The 16,847-nt window shown below is 40.1% G+C and overlaps 1 protein-coding gene across 1 annotated transcript in view; it reads left to right on the plus strand.

Annotated features, from left to right (window-relative positions):
- Positions 1-1,440: 1,440 nt before the first annotated feature.
- The window catches only part of ZMAT3 (zinc finger matrin-type 3), a 34,273-nt gene continuing 18,866 nt past the window's right edge, over positions 1,441-16,847 (plus strand). The window contains exons 1-2 of the mRNA XM_004385091.2: positions 1,441-1,629; positions 5,097-5,423. Coding sequence (XP_004385148.1) covers positions 5,154-5,423 — 270 coding nt within the window. The 5' untranslated portion in view covers positions 1,441-1,629; positions 5,097-5,153. The remainder of the gene's footprint in view (positions 1,630-5,096; positions 5,424-16,847) is intronic.

Raw genomic sequence — 16,847 nt, forward strand, 5'->3', positions numbered from 1 at the left:
ATTTCAGCAACATTTAAAAAAAAAAATTGTGACCATTTAAAATTTTGACACATTAAACATGTGTACATAAACAGTTGGGAAAACAATTCAGAAAATTCTGTGTTTTCTACCTAGCCATGATGGATTTGTTTTTGTGTTGTTTGTTGACATGGAGACGGCTCCAACTCAAGGTGACCTAATGTATAACAGAAGGCAGTGTTGCCCGGTCCTGCGCCATCTTCATGATCGTTAGTATGTTTCAGTCCATTGTTGCAGCTATTATGTCAGTCCATCTTATGGAGAGTTTCTCTCCTTTTTACTGACCCTCTGCTTTACCAAACATGATGTCCTTTTCTAAAGATGGGTCTTTCTTAATGACGTATCCAAAGTAAGCAAGCCAAAGTCTTGCCATCCTTGCTTCTAAGGAGCGTTATGGATTACTCTGCTCAAATGGCCTGTCTGTACTAGTTGTGTGTGTGTGTGTTTTGCTCAATGATCACTGTATTTGTGAAATCATTTTTGGAAAACAGTCAGTATGGTTTGTTGGTGGTGGTATGACATGGGGTATTTCTCAGCCCAAGAAACAGCCTCAATCTCTTCCAGTAGTTGGCCTACTACTAAGGTAGCTTCTGCTATACTTAGATCTCCTTGGTATTTTAATTAATGATTAAAAAATAACCCAAAAATTTTCATACAGATGAATTTATAAACTAATAGAATTTTAGAGCTGGAATTTCCCCAGCTCATCTCTCAATGTCAACCCTAAAGATATTCAGGTTGATTATTAGAGGATGTGACGTTCTAGCTTTAGCTAGTTTACCTTTAGCGGGGTCTCTTCCTCGTCCGTCCTGTCTTGCAGGTGAGGCTCTGGGGGTCAGGAAAAAGTCTTCTCTATCTTCTCCCACTGTAGTGTAGACGAGAGGGCAGAGGTGCTTATGTATGGGATCTTGTGCGACGGGACACCACTGAAGAGGCAACTTTGCTCTTCTTCCTCCATTCTGGGCAGGGCATGGAAAGACGTGCAGTTTAAAGATCTGTCGCAGCAGTTTAAAGGATCCTGGATATTTTGGCTGTTCCACTCAGCCACCATAGCCGGCTACCAGCAAGCTGAGGGAGGGGTTGGAATGAAAAAGGTTTGGATCTCAAAGACTGGAGATGAAAGTTGCAAGAGGTTACCCAAGCTTCTACTATGGGCCAACTTTCCAGGGTACATGATGCCTTTACGTGCTGTCTGCCAGGACTGGCCGCGGTGCATCCTGCATTGGACTCGTGCCTTTGTTCCCCACCCCGGCCCGACACCCCTGCGCTCGTAGTCGCGACACCTGCTGGCTCACCACCCACCAGGGATGCAGAAGCCGCGGCCGCCGAGGGCCTGCTCCGCCAGCACATGCGCAGTGGTGACGCCTGCCCGGCGCCCAGTCTCCTCCTCCGCCGCCTCCAGGTTCTGCAGTCACTTCCTGCAGCTGTTTCCTTCTGTGTCCGGTTGGACTGACTTTTGACAGTCAGCTTCAGCTGTGGAGGGGCTCGGCGGAGGCCAGCCGAGAAAGTTGCGCCGAGGACTGGCGGAGTGGAGCCGGTCCAGCGGGCGCCTGCTGCGCCGGCATCCCGGGGACCGTGGGGCCGAGGCTCCGGGCGCGTGCCGGGGTTCCGGTGAGTGCGGGCGACGGGGAGCCTCAGGCGGTTGTGACCTGTATGGGAGCGGCGAGGACCGGCGGCTCCTTCTGGTGCTGCGGGTCTACCTGCCCTCCACGTGATGGGGTTGCGCTGCTTGGATTGATTTAAGCATTTCACGTGTACCATTTGGACGGTGTCTGCGTGCAGCTGCCTTGGCCCTCGCACTGCCCCCGCCCTGTGGGAGTCGGGGATTCCATCTTCCGTGATGGCATCCTTACGGGATTGAGGTGTGTGCGTGCGTATGTGTGTTTGTATGCACGCACACCTTAGGAATGTAGAGTCTATGTGGGCGATGCTGAAGTATATGTAGCACTGATTCAGATATGTAAGCCGTTCCGTAGGATTAGGAAACCAGCAGGGCTGGGATTGGCAAACATTCGCCAATTCATCAAGGCCTCCTCTCCCCCAGGTTCCTGCGTTCTTTCGGATTCTTCCTCATATGATAAACCTTGTCTCAGCTGATGCTTTTTTTCCCCCCCCTCATTTCTTTTCTCTGCGTTCTGACGACCTCTGAGTAATGCTCACAGCTTTTTCCTCATATCCAGAATTCCCAATTACAGTCTGAGGGGCCAGTAACCTGCTCCTTTATTCTGTTCTCTCTCCTTCAAATGAGAAAGTAATTGTCTTTAGTACAGTATGTGGAAGTAGGCCCCAGCCCAATCATGAAAACTAAGTATGATACTTAATTTTCTTTAAGCAGGGTACATAGTGAAGCTCTGGTTTTCCCCTCAATCTCTTGCAAACCAGAACGTTAACCATCGTAAATCTTTTATTTATGCCACTTCAAGCCTCAAATTGAATGGTTTTTTAAGATCTGAGGAATATTTATTTGCATCACCCTTCCAGTCAGTCTCTTCTAATTTGTGCAGCAGTTGAACGAATTGGAGTTGCATATGCCTTGAGTCTCTATTCTACCATTCCTGCATTCTTTGAAGGCTTGGTTTTATTTATTTTAGATTGATATTTTATGCTAAGCTTTGTTTGCAAGCTTCGTAATACCAAACGTAGTTGCCATATCTAGATCTTTTTTGAGTTGACATTATAATTTTGATTGTGAAATATACCAGAAGAAATCAATGTTGAATATCTGGCTATTCTCTAAAAATTATAAAGATAAAATAATTCAGCGGATCTTCTCACCTCTGGAAGGAGGCCTTTTGTACTTCTGTGCTTTGAGAAGGGCTTTTATTTTGATGAAAACCTATGGGCAACACTGGAGGAGACACATCCTGAATTTCCTCAAGTGAGAACGAGCTTTCAAAAAACAAGTTCAGACATGTCTAGGCAATTGGTAGCATTTGATTTTCTCTTTATATTGCCGGTAGCTTTTATCCAGATGTTTTGCCGTCTCCTTTACCTTCTCTTTTCTGAACTAATAGCACGTTTGGGGCAGTTTGGCATCTGTATAACCCAGTACAAGTGGCATGTGTGGCCTTTTAACATTATGAATTTATTATAATTAGATAGCTGAACTTTGTTTCCTCGGTTTCCCTTTTAAAACATCCACATCGGTCATCAGTCTTTGCTTTCTGCATGTGTTTGCTTGATTTTATTGAGAGGAATGATTGCAGAGAACCTGAATTTTTAAGTGTTCTAAATCTGTATTGCTTTACTTTATGTTCTCAGAGATATGGGCAACACACTTCTGCTTAAGAATGAAATGATATTACTGTTTTTCTAAATATTATGATCTATGAAAAGTATCATTAAATAGTATGACCAGTAATGGATGAGTTTTGCCCTGAACTACGTTATTTCCCCATTGCACAGATTTCCTCTGCTGCCCCCAGACCCTGAATTTAGTATAAAAGTTGTAACTTGATTGCAACTGCTGGGGACCTTGTACTTCTCAAATGTGGTAAAAGAGACTTTTAACTTTTTAAAATTTACCTGGTTTGTTTTAGTAAATCTATTATTGCTGTAAAACGTACACATTTCCGTTGCAAATGGAAAATTTCAGCTCAGTATTTTTGCAGCTTAAAATAGCCGTAGTCTGTTGATCAAGAAAAGAGGTTTTTAATAATGTTGAGAGAGTGGAGGGAATAGTGGATTTTGAAATAAGGATTTCAATTTGGGTTAATGAGAATCTTGGGAACTGGAAGTATGTACTGTGGTTCATTTTGAGATATCCTGGTTCGAATATGCCATCTCGGTGGGAGGCAGGAGAGATCATGCCTAAAGATTGGAGAGGGAGTAGAACATATTGGGTCTTTTCTGAGGGAAACAGAATAGGGGCGATCAGTTATTTAATAAGAAGGGGAAAGGAAATAACCTAATGACTGGGAAACTGAAATTATATTGGGACTAATGGTAGTGTGATCCATTAACATGTTAGATATTTACTTGATAATTTCGTGTGTGTGTGTGTGTGTGTGTGTGTGTGTGTGTGTGCAGATAATTTGCCTCTAGAGGGAGAGAAAATATTTTTATTTTACAGGGGACTCATAAATACTGTCTAAGGCTATATGATGTGGAGTCCTAAAATCAAGGGCCTGCAGGGAGCAGGCTGAGTAGGGACCGAGGTGACCTGGAGAAGGCAGTCCTGGCTACAACAGACTGTCCCTCTCAGCGCTACCTAATTGTTTTCCATGTAGGAACATGGGTCAAGTGTTGTCAGATTGTCTCTTTATCAAGAGAAGCCAGGAATCTCTCCGTTTTAATATTGATAACAAGTTCAATTTAAAAATGAAAGCAAACCAGAACACTGTATATTGAACACTGTATATTCCAAACAGCATATCTGTGGCTGTGTGTGGCCTGTAGGCCGTCTGTTTGCCATCTCCGCTGTAAGGAGCCATTGGCTCAACTATTTAAATATTATTACTTGATCAGAAGGAACATTTTTATTTATTTCTGTCATATTTTAACTCTGGGTTAGTTATTCCTAGAGTTTCTTGATATTTTAGATAGTTCTAGAATTGTTTTAAGGATTCTCAGTGATGATACTCTTTATTTCACTCTTTTTGATATAGTTGGTATGGAAAGTCTAGTTTGGATGGAAAGGAGATATTTGCTAAGGTTCTTAGCTGATGTTGTTTTTGTCTGTGCATGATTGACATTAACAGTGTTTGAGTATAAGTGTGCCTGAGGGAAGAGGTCTGGACTAGGTGACCTTTGATGTCCATTTTAGCCATGTGACTTTTAGATTTAATTAGCCATGGATGCAAAGCTATTAATGTTCATGGGCCAGAGGGGCAGCAGTTGGAGCTGGGCCAAGCAAAATAAAACTAAATCTATAAAGCTATTCTCAATGGAAGGGCAGTTATGTCAATGTGGACTAAGAAACAGGGAAAGTCTGTTAGATGAGGCAGAAGGGAAGAAAGTCCTAAAGATGGGTTTGGAGAAAGAAAAGAAGGGGTCAGATGATGTGGTCATTTACATGTTGTACTGCTAAGTCTGTGAGGTCACATTTTTAAGTGAATATTCTTTTGCTGTTGATTCAGATCTAAAGCCCAGACTTGTCATCATCCACTGGATTATGCCCAACGCTTTTCTACCCAATGATCCTCTTGCAACACGCCGGGCTTCCTCCACCTAAGCGGCCCTCATCCTCTCCTCCTATGTCAGTTGCCACCAGGTCTACAGGAACCTTGCAGCTTCCGCCACAGAAGCCTTTTGGGCAGGAGGCTTCCTTGCCTCTGGCAGGGGAAGAAGAGTTACCTAAGGGAGGGGAGCAAGACTCTGCCCTGGAGGAGCTGTGTAAGCCCCTGTACTGCAAGCTCTGCAATGTCACCTTGAACTCAGCGCAGCAAGCCCAGGCTCATTATCAGGTAAGGGAAGAAAAGAAAATCAAGCATTTAATGGAAAGACATTTCAGGGCAGTGCCCGTTTAGGAATTGTCTCTCCAGGTCAGACCAGTTGTGCCTGGAATAATCAAGATGGCTTAGTGAACAACTGAGTATTCATTTGCTTGACTGAAAGCTTAATGTTCCTACTTTAAAAGAAGCCATCACTTTTTATGGAATGGGGTGTCAAATAATTTCCTACACTTGGCTGTGTGGCATCTGATAGCTTACTATTCTCTGTAGACAAATATGAATCATCTATGCTGGTGTTCGAACCTGTGATCCCAAGAATAAATATTTGAAACATGATGTACCAAACTCAATTCAGTGTCAAAATTATTCAGAAGAATTAGTCTTACATACATTACTTTCCAGCTATACAATTTGCGTCAATTCAAGGTTATCCCTGTGCATCAATTTTACGCTTTCCCTTTTTGACCTCTGTGTCTTTCTGTATATCCTGTCATTGCTAAAGAGAACACAGGTTTCTTTCTATAGTGAGAGTAAAATGACATTGGAGTATTGAACCCTCGCCCTATTCATAATAAGTGGACTCTGATTTCCTTTAGCCCATTAGTGTGTGCTGATACTTATTTTTAAGATTTAAAGCTTTCACCTCCATGTAGAACGGCCAGTGGAAAGGATAATTTTAAAGAGTATTATCACCTAAGAACGAAGGGAAATTTTGGCCAGAAAGAGAGGGTACAGTATCTCTTTTTATTCTAGATTGTTGTCTGTATAAAATTACATATGCAGTTTCTGTTTTGGAGAAAAGAGGTCTGAGAAGGAATAGAGATCAAATCCTACTGAATGAAGGGATGCCTTCTGGGCCATCATTGATTTGACTGTCTGTCCTCTGCTTGAGTATTTCCAGGGGTGAGACACCCTATGCCAGTGTGGTAGAAAGCTGACTGTTAGAAAGTTATTTCTTTTAATGTGTTACTATAACACTCTCCAACTTAAACAACTTTTATTTACTTTGAATGTAAGTTTTCCCCTCCCCCATACCAAAGACTGGTAATTGTATTACTTTGTGGCTATGCATCAGAAGTGTTTTGATGATGAATTGAGATCTCTGGGATTTAGGGGAAAACATAATATGTTGCTGCCTTGAGTTCCCTTTGGTTTTGTTTTTCCCTGAGGTGCAGCAAGTTGAGTTAATTATATCCCTCTCATCTTGGCACATGTCATCATTGGTTCATCAAGGCTCCCCTTCTGGTTTTATTTTACCTTCTTCCATTTTTCCCAATCCCCATTCTCATTTTCTCCGCATACCCCTTCCCCTAACCGCAGTGGATTGCTATAAGGTCTTCCTTTGTCTGTCTGCCATTCACACGGAGTCTGTGAGGATGATAGCGTAACACTCACTTGGAAAAATCAAGCCTGGGTTCTAAATTTTTGAGTTTTAGCTGTATAAAGCCCATAGAAAATGATAAACTTGGGACCAAACCTGCTTGTGTGCCATACACGTACATAATTACCTTTTAAAAAAGAATTGCTTGCTTTTATGAGGGAATATTCTTGGGCAATGTGTAATTTAAATATGCTTGTGCATGGATTGTACTTATACCTTGTGCCTTTTTTTTTCCCAGTATCACTCTGTGGCTCTGTAGACAACGATGGATGCTTCTAGTTCTGCGTAGCGAGAATTCAGTTTGATACAAGGTCATTGGATGATAAGGCTAAACTGGATAAGAAACAGAATCCATGTTTATTTAGATTTTTTCATTTATTGTACATTTTTGTGTTTGCCCTAAACTTATGAGTTAAGATTAGTAATTCTATTTAATTCCAGCTCCCTCAGTGACACACTGAATAAGTAAATTAGAAAATATAAGAAGTGGGAAGTGAGATTTAGGTTGATTCCTCAATAATCAGATTTTTTAAGCAGTAAAGTTGGAGAAGGGCAGCCTGTTCTGATTTGCAGGAATTCTAGTCATAGGGGACAATTTAAGTAGCCAAAAACAAGGGTAAAATAAGGGAAAGAAGAAGAGGCAAGTGGGTATTAAGAAAGTAGAACCTAATGGTAAATGGAAAGTTTGGATATAATAAAGTGTGTTTCTAAGAGTTTAGAAGCTAAGATTTGAATGAGACTGATGAGGAAGAAGTTTCTTACAGAGAACCAAGGCAAAGCAGTTAATGTATAAAAATTACAGAGCCATTTCATTCAGGTAGCATAGAAGAGGGTTAATCTCCACAGGGAAATCTGGATTTCAACAAGATAGAAATAGTCAAGATGAGAGAGTCTATCAAAGAATAGATCAGAATAATAAATAATCAGAGCATGAACAATGACATAGAGGTGGGTGAACCAACAAAGCAAGAAAGCATGAAAACAATTAGCCTGAAAGATGTGTCAGAGCCTACACAGAGGGTTCATAAATAGGCAGTGATGAAAGAGGCTACTACAGTCAAAGATGACCAGTAAGGCCTACCCAGCACAAGGAATAGGCAGAATGACAATGACTGTAAACTAATGAAACGAAATGGTATAGGATTAAATGAGATGATGGGTTAAGTTTTATTTCAACTCTACAAACCTTTTTTGTAATTTTTAATACAGAGTAATACCAAAGCCCCAAATTCATTATTTCAGTATGTGTGAGGTAAAAGGAGTCACCGGTAGCCTGTTGATAAGCTATAAGTACATTCCTGTGAGATGGTAAATCACTGATTACATTACTCAAAACTTTTTAGTCAGTTGATGCCATTGTTGAAATCTCAGTGTTTCAAGTCACTGAGGGTATTGTAAACAACCATCGCTCCAGTTGGAGTAGCGTTACACTAGAGTCTGACTGTATCATGTTCCAGCAATCCAGGACACACAAGGAAACTGCTCAAAAATTCCTTCCCTTAACCTCACTACCACCTTTCCCTGATACCCCTGGTATTCCCAAGCTAGGTCGGCCTTAGATCGTTATCCATGTGTGTTGTGTCTGTGGTTGCCATGGATTTAGTTTTATTCCTAGGACTTTTTAAACTGATTGGTCTGCTCCAAAACACTCTTGGCTGTTGTTTTATTTTTAACAAGATTATCTATTTTTGCAGTCTCAGAATTATGGCTTTCTTTGTAACTTAATTGAAAATAAGATCATTGGAGGGAAAACAGATCTTCATTGTATTAAAATCTGTCTGCAGGCTCTAGGTTACTTAGGACAAGCCTGGCATGGAGTAACAACACTGTTTCATCAGCATTAATGCCTAGAGGAAGAGCCACTTTTGGATGGAAGATTATTAACATAAATAAAAAATAAGAAGGTACATGGCTCTCTTACTGTTGTTACCCTTCTGGCCACTAACTTGCTGTAGGACCTTCTATAAATGAGTAAAACTTTATCCTCATCGGCCAAATCTGGCACAAAATTCTCCAAAGATACCCTTCCAGATTCAGATACCAAGTAATCTGGAAGGATTTTCATGAAGAAAAAAAATTCAGCCAATTAATGAGGTAACATGAAATGATTCTCAAATATAAGAGTGCTTTCAACCTTGCTCCCAGGTCTGTCACCTTAGTCCGTTTACTGAAGAATGAGTCCTTGTGGATCTCTTGTTTTGCTGTCTGAAACGACCTATTCTTTAGCTCTTCCAGCTCTTGATTTGGTCACATCGAGAGACAGAAGCTTCCTGTGCTCTTGCCATCAGCCGGATCTCAGCAGCTTTCTGCTTCCCTTAAGGAGCCCACCTCTGCCTCTTTCCTTCTCATTTCCAAAGAGTAGATAACCCCTCTCCTGTCCGAGGTGTTCCTCTCCCTGTGCTCTGAATTTCATCACTTGTCAGCCCCTCTCCACCTTGATCAAATTAAAAACATGTGCAAGTCTCTTTCATATAAATAAAAATAACAGCAACGATCTTCCTTTTACTTTTAATCTTGTTAGTAATCTTTCTCCCCTTCTCTCCTGGCCTTAGAGTTCTGCAGGGTATAACTGTCCTCTTTAGGTCTTCATTTCCCACTCACTCCCCAGCCCACCACAATCTGGTTTCCATTCCAGTATTTTACTGAGATGCTCTTTTCCAAGGTCACCAGTGATGATACAGGTCAAATCTAGCTCTTTCTTACTTGACCTCTTTGTAGCATTTGCCACTGGTAACAACTTCTTTAACAATTTTAAAAGTATTTTTGCTTAAAATAATGCCTATAGAACAAAGCCCTTATAATGAAAAGCAATAATCACCAGTTCTCCTCTGTCTATTCTGCTTTCTACATCCCAGCTTGGGTTGACTATATTTTCACTTTGACACTGTCAAGGTCAATCACATTTTTGTCTATTCACTAATCAAATTAAATTTTCTATGCTCTGTTTGCAGATTGATTGCAGTTGTTGAAAATTGATATTCAGCTTTTGCGTTATTATAATTAGGGAAATATTCACTGGTGGCTATTTCCTTCTCTGTTTCCAATGTCATGGTCCTATTTACTCAAAAGAGATGTTCAAATGGATAAACCTTTCTTGGATGCCATGAGTTGCTCAAAATCATGCCTGGTTTAGTTTGCCTCAGGAGCCCTGGTGGTGCAACAGTTAAGCACTCAACTGCTAACCAAAAGGTTGGTGGTTCCAACCCACCTAGTGGCTCCAGGGGAGAAAGACCTGGCGATCTGCTCCCATAAAGATTAGAGCCTAGAAAACCCTATAAGGCAGTTCTACTCTGTCACACGAGGTCGCTCTGAGTTGAAAATCGACCTGACGGTGCCCAACAACAATAACAACATAGATTTGAAGTAGCTTTTTGTCCTTCCTTGAGTTTCTGACACTTTTTTTTAAAAGATAGAAATAGATAGCTACCATTGAGTCAGCTCTGACTCATGACAACCATATGTACAGTAGAATGAACTGTTGGCCCGATCTTGCATCATCCTCACAATTACCGAAATGTATGAGTCCATTGTTGGGGCTGTCATGCCAGTCCATCTCACCGAGGGTCTCCCATGCCCTCACTGGCCCTCTGCTTCACCAAATGTGATGTCCTCCTCCAGCGATGGATCCTGATGATGTGTCCAAAGCAAGTGTGTCGGACAGTGTTCTGCTGTGATCCATAAGATTTTCACTGGCTAATTTTCGGAAGTACGTCACCCTACCTTTCTTCCTAATCTATCTTAGTCTGGAAGTTCCACTGAAACCTGTTCACCATGGGTGACTCTATTGGTCTTTGAAATACTGGTGGCATAGCTTTATGCAAGCCACCACAATATGATAAACTAACAAGATGGGTGGTGGTTTTAACCATCTACTATTTTCTTAAGCTTTATTTTTATGGTTTACAGTCCATTTCATTCATTCATCTTCTTGGAACCCATTGATTTCCTGTTCCTAAGTTGGATTAGTTGCTTTATATTTGGCTCATGACTTCATTGTGTAGCTTTTTGTATTTCCTAGAGTTTCTATAGGGTCTCTGTGAGTCAGAATTGACTTGATGGCAACAGGTTAGAGTTTTCTAATTGCTTTTCTTCTTTTTCCTGTTTTTCTTGCATACAGTATCTTGATTATATCCTCATTTTCCCCTCAAACTCTCAATCAGACTATTTATTGTATAGAATCCCCCTTTTAACCTAGATCCGTCTATCTTCTTGTTCCATTTCAACTGGTTGCCTCTGGGTTTGCTGTAGAGCTGTGAGTTTTGAATTTCCCTTCGTTGCCCTCTGGGATGGAGCCAGTATTTTCCAAATGCCATGTTTTCTTCCTTTTTTTTCTAAATTTTTTTTTTCTTGTTGGAGTACATCCTCACATTACTTGAAAGAAGAAAGAATAAATATGAATGTGTGTTATTATTACACGTCTCTCTACAATAAAACAAGGGGGTAATGGGAAATAAGTTTTTTTCTGAGCCCTTGTCTGCATTTCACCTTCTCATTTGACTAGTAGTTCAGTTCAGTTCTAGGTCGAAAATGATTTTCCCTCAGAATGTTAATGGCTGTATTCCATTGTTTTTTATCATCCAGTGTCGATGAAGAGACATTTTATTGTGTTTCTTATTCTTTTGTGGGTGACCTGTTTTAATTTTGGGCTTTTTTTCCCCCTGGAGGCTTTTAGGCTCTCCTTTTTATCCTTGGTGTCTGAAATTTCACAATGATGGGTGTGTCTGGGTCTGAGTCTTTTTCATTAGTCCTGGTCAGCACTAATGGAGCCTTTCAGTTTGCATACTCCTGCTCCTCTTGAGCCCTGGGGGATTTTCTTAGAGACTATTCTCTCTATCTTCTTTGTCTCTCTTTCTGGAAATCCTGTTAGCTCTATCCTGGACCTGCTGGATTGATTCTTTATTTTGCTTACCTCTTCTCTCTTTTATCATTCCTTTATTTCTTTAATTTCTAAAAGGTGTTCTTGACTTTAACCTCATATTGATTTTTTTATTTTGACAATTTTTGATTTTAAAGATTTCTTGATTTCTGATTGTCTCCTTTTTACTAAACTTGTTTTATAGGGGATTAGTTGTTGTTGTGTGCCGTTGAGTCGATTCTGACTCACAGTGGCCCCGTATATGACAGAATAGAACTGCCTCTTAGGGTTTCCTAAGCTGTAATCTTTATGGGAGTAGATCTCCAGGTCTTTTCTCCCTTGAGTGGCTGGTGGGCTCGAACCTCTGACCTTAACTATTGCGCCACCAGGGCTCCTTAGGAGACTGGTTAAGAACATGAAATCATGGACTTTAGAGTCAGACTACTTGGGTTCAAACTGTAGCCTTACTTCCCCATTGCTGTCGAGTTGATTCTGACTCATAGTGACCCTGTAGAACCGAGTAAAACTGTCCGATAGGATTTCCAAGGCTGTAATCTTTACAGAAGCAGACTGCCACATCTTTCTCCTGTGAAGCCACTAGTGGGTTGAAAAGCTGACCTTTCAGTTAGCAGCTGAATACTTAGCTACTGCGCCACCAGGGCTCTTTGTAGCCTTACTACTCACTACAAAAAAAACAAATCAAACCAGTTGCCATCAAAGTGGTTCTGACTCATGGTGACCCCATGTGTGTCAGAGTAGAACTGTGCTCCATAGGGTTTTAATGGCTGATCTTTTGGAAGTAGATTGCCAGGCCTTTCTTCCGAGGTGCCTATGAGTGGACTCAAACTGTCAACTGTTCATTTAGCAGTCCAAGTGCTTAACTGTTTGTACCACTTAGGGATTCTTACTACTTACTAGCTATATGATATTAGAAACATTTCCTAACTTCTCTGTGCCTCTTGAAGATGATGATGATGAGGAGGAGGAGGAGGAGGAGGGGGAAGAGGCTTGCAAGTTATTATGTGTCAGGCATTTGGAACAGTATCTGACACCTAAGATGGTCCTCAATACTGTTGAGTGATCATAGGATGTAGTGGACCATGGTGGCGTGGAGTGCCCAACTCTGCCACTTACTTGTGGCTTTGGGCAAGTTTTGTTTCATTTTATATATTTTTAAACTTTTTAGTTTGAATATTTTTAGACTTAGGAAACAGTTTCCACCATGGTACAAAGAATTCCCTTGTATCCTTCACCCAGATTCCCTAAATGTTGACATTTTTATGTAACTACAATACAGTGATCAAAATCAAGAAATTAACGCTGATACAATAATATTATCTAATATACAGACTGTATTTCTCCACTTGTCCACGAATGTCCTTTTTCTAGCCCCGGGATCCAATCCAGCATGAAGTGTTGCGTGTAGTTGTCATGTCTCCTTTCATCTGGATAGGTCCTTAGTTTTTTTTCTGCCTTTTACAATTTTGCAATTTTTGAAGAGTATCTTATAGAATGTCCCAAAGTTGGGCTTGTTGGATGTTTTCTCATGATTAAATTCAGGTTAGGATTTTCTTTTTGGTAAGAATACCATAGAAGTGATATATCCTTCTCAGTGCATGATATGAGGAAGCACATGATGTGTGTATGTTGCATTGCTGGTACTGTGAACGCTGATCACCTGGTTAAGGTGGTGCCTGCCAGAGTTCTCCTTTGGAAAGTTACTATTTTTCCTTTTGTGTTTAACAAGTATTATGTGGGAGATACTTAGAGACCCTGTGAATACTGTATTTCTCATCATACTTTTCACTCTGTGATTTTAGCATCTGTTGATGATTCTTGCCTGCAGTGATTATTACTGTGGTGTTTGCCAAAAGATGAGTTTTCCAGTTTAAACATTGTTTCTATATTTATCAGTTGGAGTTTTACTTTAAGGAAGAGCTTTCCTCTTTCTCCCATCTATTTATATATTCATTTATTTATTTATATCATTATGACATTTATTCAATTATTTATTTATACCACTATGGATTTATGGATTCTTATTTTATTCTAAGCATATAATCTGTTGCTGTCATTTATGTGATGTTGAAATAGTCCCAGATTTGGCAAGTGGGAGTCCCTTCAAGTTGATGCTTGTTTCCTTTTGACGTGTCCTTATCTTTTTTTTTTGCATACTTTTTTACTTTCTGGCAATACAAGTTATTCTAGCTCCTCTTGTACTTTCCCCATGTCAGTCAGTTCTTTAAGGAGCTTGGTTTCTTTTATTGGAGAATGATATTTAGAAACCAAAGTCTGGATGCTACGTATTCTCTTTGGTACTAGGATGGCATTGTTTCTAGACCCTCTCAGTGGGCAGAGCTAGTAACATATGTGTATGTGCACATACATCTATATCTGTCTATATGTACCTATATTGAAAACTGAGTTCATACCGATTCCTCCAATTCCAGTATACCAACACAGTGTTTGTTCTAGCCTTCCGCGTTTCCTTATGTTTAACTTCTTTGATATTGAGAAACCTGGGCTTTCATTATCCACAAGATACACACACACACAATACTAGAATATACATAAAGTAATTCGGGAATTGATAATCCATATGCCTGTGAAAAGGAGCCCTGATAGTGCAATGGTTAAGCGCTCAGCTGCTAACCAAAAGGTCAGCAGTTTGAACCCACCAGCTACTCTACAGGAGAAAGACCTGGTGATCTGCTTCTGTAAAGATTACAGCCTAGGAAACCCTATGGGGCGGTCCTACTCTATCCTATAGGGTCGCTGTGAGTCAAAATCACCTCAGTGGCACACAGCAACAACATGCCTGTGAAAAACAAATCTACTAACGAGAATAATATTTGTGTACTGTTCTTTTTGTCTTTAGCCTTACAATGTACAGTCAAAGTTGACTTAAGGTAAATTTTTTTCTCCCTTTCTGCTTCAGCATGGTTACATTATTCATTCCTTCTTACAGTTAGTTTTGTGTGTGTGTGTGTGTGTGTGTGTGTGTGTGTTGGTATTTCATTTTGGGTCTTCCCCCATCCTTGTTGGTTTTGATTTTTTTTTTGAAGTCTGCAAAATGTGAATATAATTCTAATAGAACTATAGAAAAAGATAAACTTAGAGAAGTGCCACACCCCACCATCCCTTGTCCATTCTCACTCCCCTGGCCTTTGTATCTTTTTCAATGACTTTACTCCTCTCTCTAGTTATTTAATATTTTACTGTATGGTTTGTCAGTGTTTAATGATATCCCAGCTCTTGCCTCTTGAAGAATCAGTGAGCTTATGTTACTTTCCTCTGTTTTTTTCCTTCCCATGTTTTTGGTCGCATTGTTGTCCCTATGTTATAGTATGTAACATTCAAATATAAATCTTTCACATTCATTTCCACCTTTGATTTAGTCTTAGCCTTACAGTTAAGAAATTATGAAAATACTCCCTATCAGCCCTTTTGCTGAGATTTTTCCTTGTCATTTTTTGATTGAATGAAGCTTGTCCTCTAATAGATTCCTCAAGAAGGGGGTACTGAATCGATCAGTTCTTGTATGTTTTAAACTGTTTTTCTGTAGTCTTGATACTTGATACAGGGACACTTGGCTGGATATAAAATCCTTGGATCACTCCTAATCCTTAAGTCTTCAGAACACTGCTTGGCACATGATAAGTGCTCAAAAAAGCATTAGCTGCCATTATTATTGTTTTTATGGACACAATATCTTCTTAAATATTACTGTGGGTGCTGCTTTGGAAATAAAGTACCTGAGCCTATCTAAGGTTAACCCTTAGTGTACTTCACTACTTTTGTCCCTCATCTTGTGCCTTTTTGTGGACTGTACTTCTGTAGCCACGCCCTTTAGCTACTGGATTATCTGTTTTGGTGTTACTAATTTCTTTCTGTTATCATGCAAGCAAGCCTAAATAATATCCATCTTAAAAAAAAAAAAAAGAACAAACTGACTAACTTCTCATGATCCTGTGTCCTCCTCTAACTCTATTCCCTGTTTCTCTGTTCCCTGTCATAGCCAAATTCTTAAACAGTTGCCTATTCTGGCTGTCTCCATTTTCACATCTCCCATTCTGTCTTCCTACTACCAGTCTATTGAAATAATTCTTCTAATGTCACTCTTGGCCTCTTCCTTCCCAAATTCAAGCATCACTTCTCTGTCCTCACTTAGTCAACCCCACACTAGCATTTCAGTTGGGGAACTACTCCCATTTTTGCTATTTTGTTTTAAATTGTTATGACTTCCTTCAGACATAAAGAAGTACAAAAATAATATAATGAACATGTGGATTTGCCATCCAGTATTAATTCAATTGAAGCCCCCTTTTATCCCTCCCCAATTATATCCCTCCTATCTTCCAAGATATAGCCACTGTACTGAATTGATATTGTTCCCACATGTTTTTTGTATTTTTGCTACATATGTTTATCCCTATGTAATATGTTGTGTTGTTTTTCTTGTTTTTAAACCCTATATTGGAGTCCCTGGGTAGCACAATTGTTTAGGCACTCAACTACTAACCAAATGTCTGTGGTTGGAATCCATCCAGGGGTACTTTGGAAGAAAGACTTGGTGATGTGCTTCTCTGAAAGATCACAGCCTTGAAAACTGTATGGAGTACAGTTCTACTCTGCACACATAGGGTTGTTGTGAGTCAGAATGACTCGATGAAACTAGTTATATGTCTTCTTTTGCATCTTTGTTCTTTTAATTCAAAATTTTGTTTTGACAATAATTTATGTTACCATGTGTGGCTCTAGTGTATTTATTTTCACTACTGAATATTGCTCAGTCCATGGTATTTTCAGTCACCTTATATGCATGTGAAAGCTGGACAAGGAATAAGGAAGACCAAAGAATAATTGATGCCTTTGAATTATAGTGTTGGCAAAGAATATTGAATATACCATGGACTGCCAGAAGACCAAACAAATCTGTCTTGGAAGAAATATAGCCACATAGCTCCTTGGAATGGAGGATGGTGAGACTTTGCCTGATTTACTTTGAACATGTTATCAGGAGGGACCAGTCCTTGGAGAAGGACATCATGCTTTGTAAAGTAGAAGGTGAGCTATAAAGAGGAAGACCCTCAATGAGATGAACTGACACTGTAGCTACAACAATGGACTCAAACATAACAACGAATGTGAGGATGGCGCAGGACTGGGCAGTGTTTCGTTCTGTTGTATATAAGGTCAC

The sequence above is a fragment of the Trichechus manatus genome, unplaced genomic scaffold (assembly GCF_000243295.1).
Source record: "Trichechus manatus latirostris isolate Lorelei unplaced genomic scaffold, TriManLat1.0 scaffold00132, whole genome shotgun sequence".
In the NCBI taxonomy this organism is placed as follows: domain Eukaryota; kingdom Metazoa; phylum Chordata; class Mammalia; order Sirenia; family Trichechidae; genus Trichechus; species Trichechus manatus.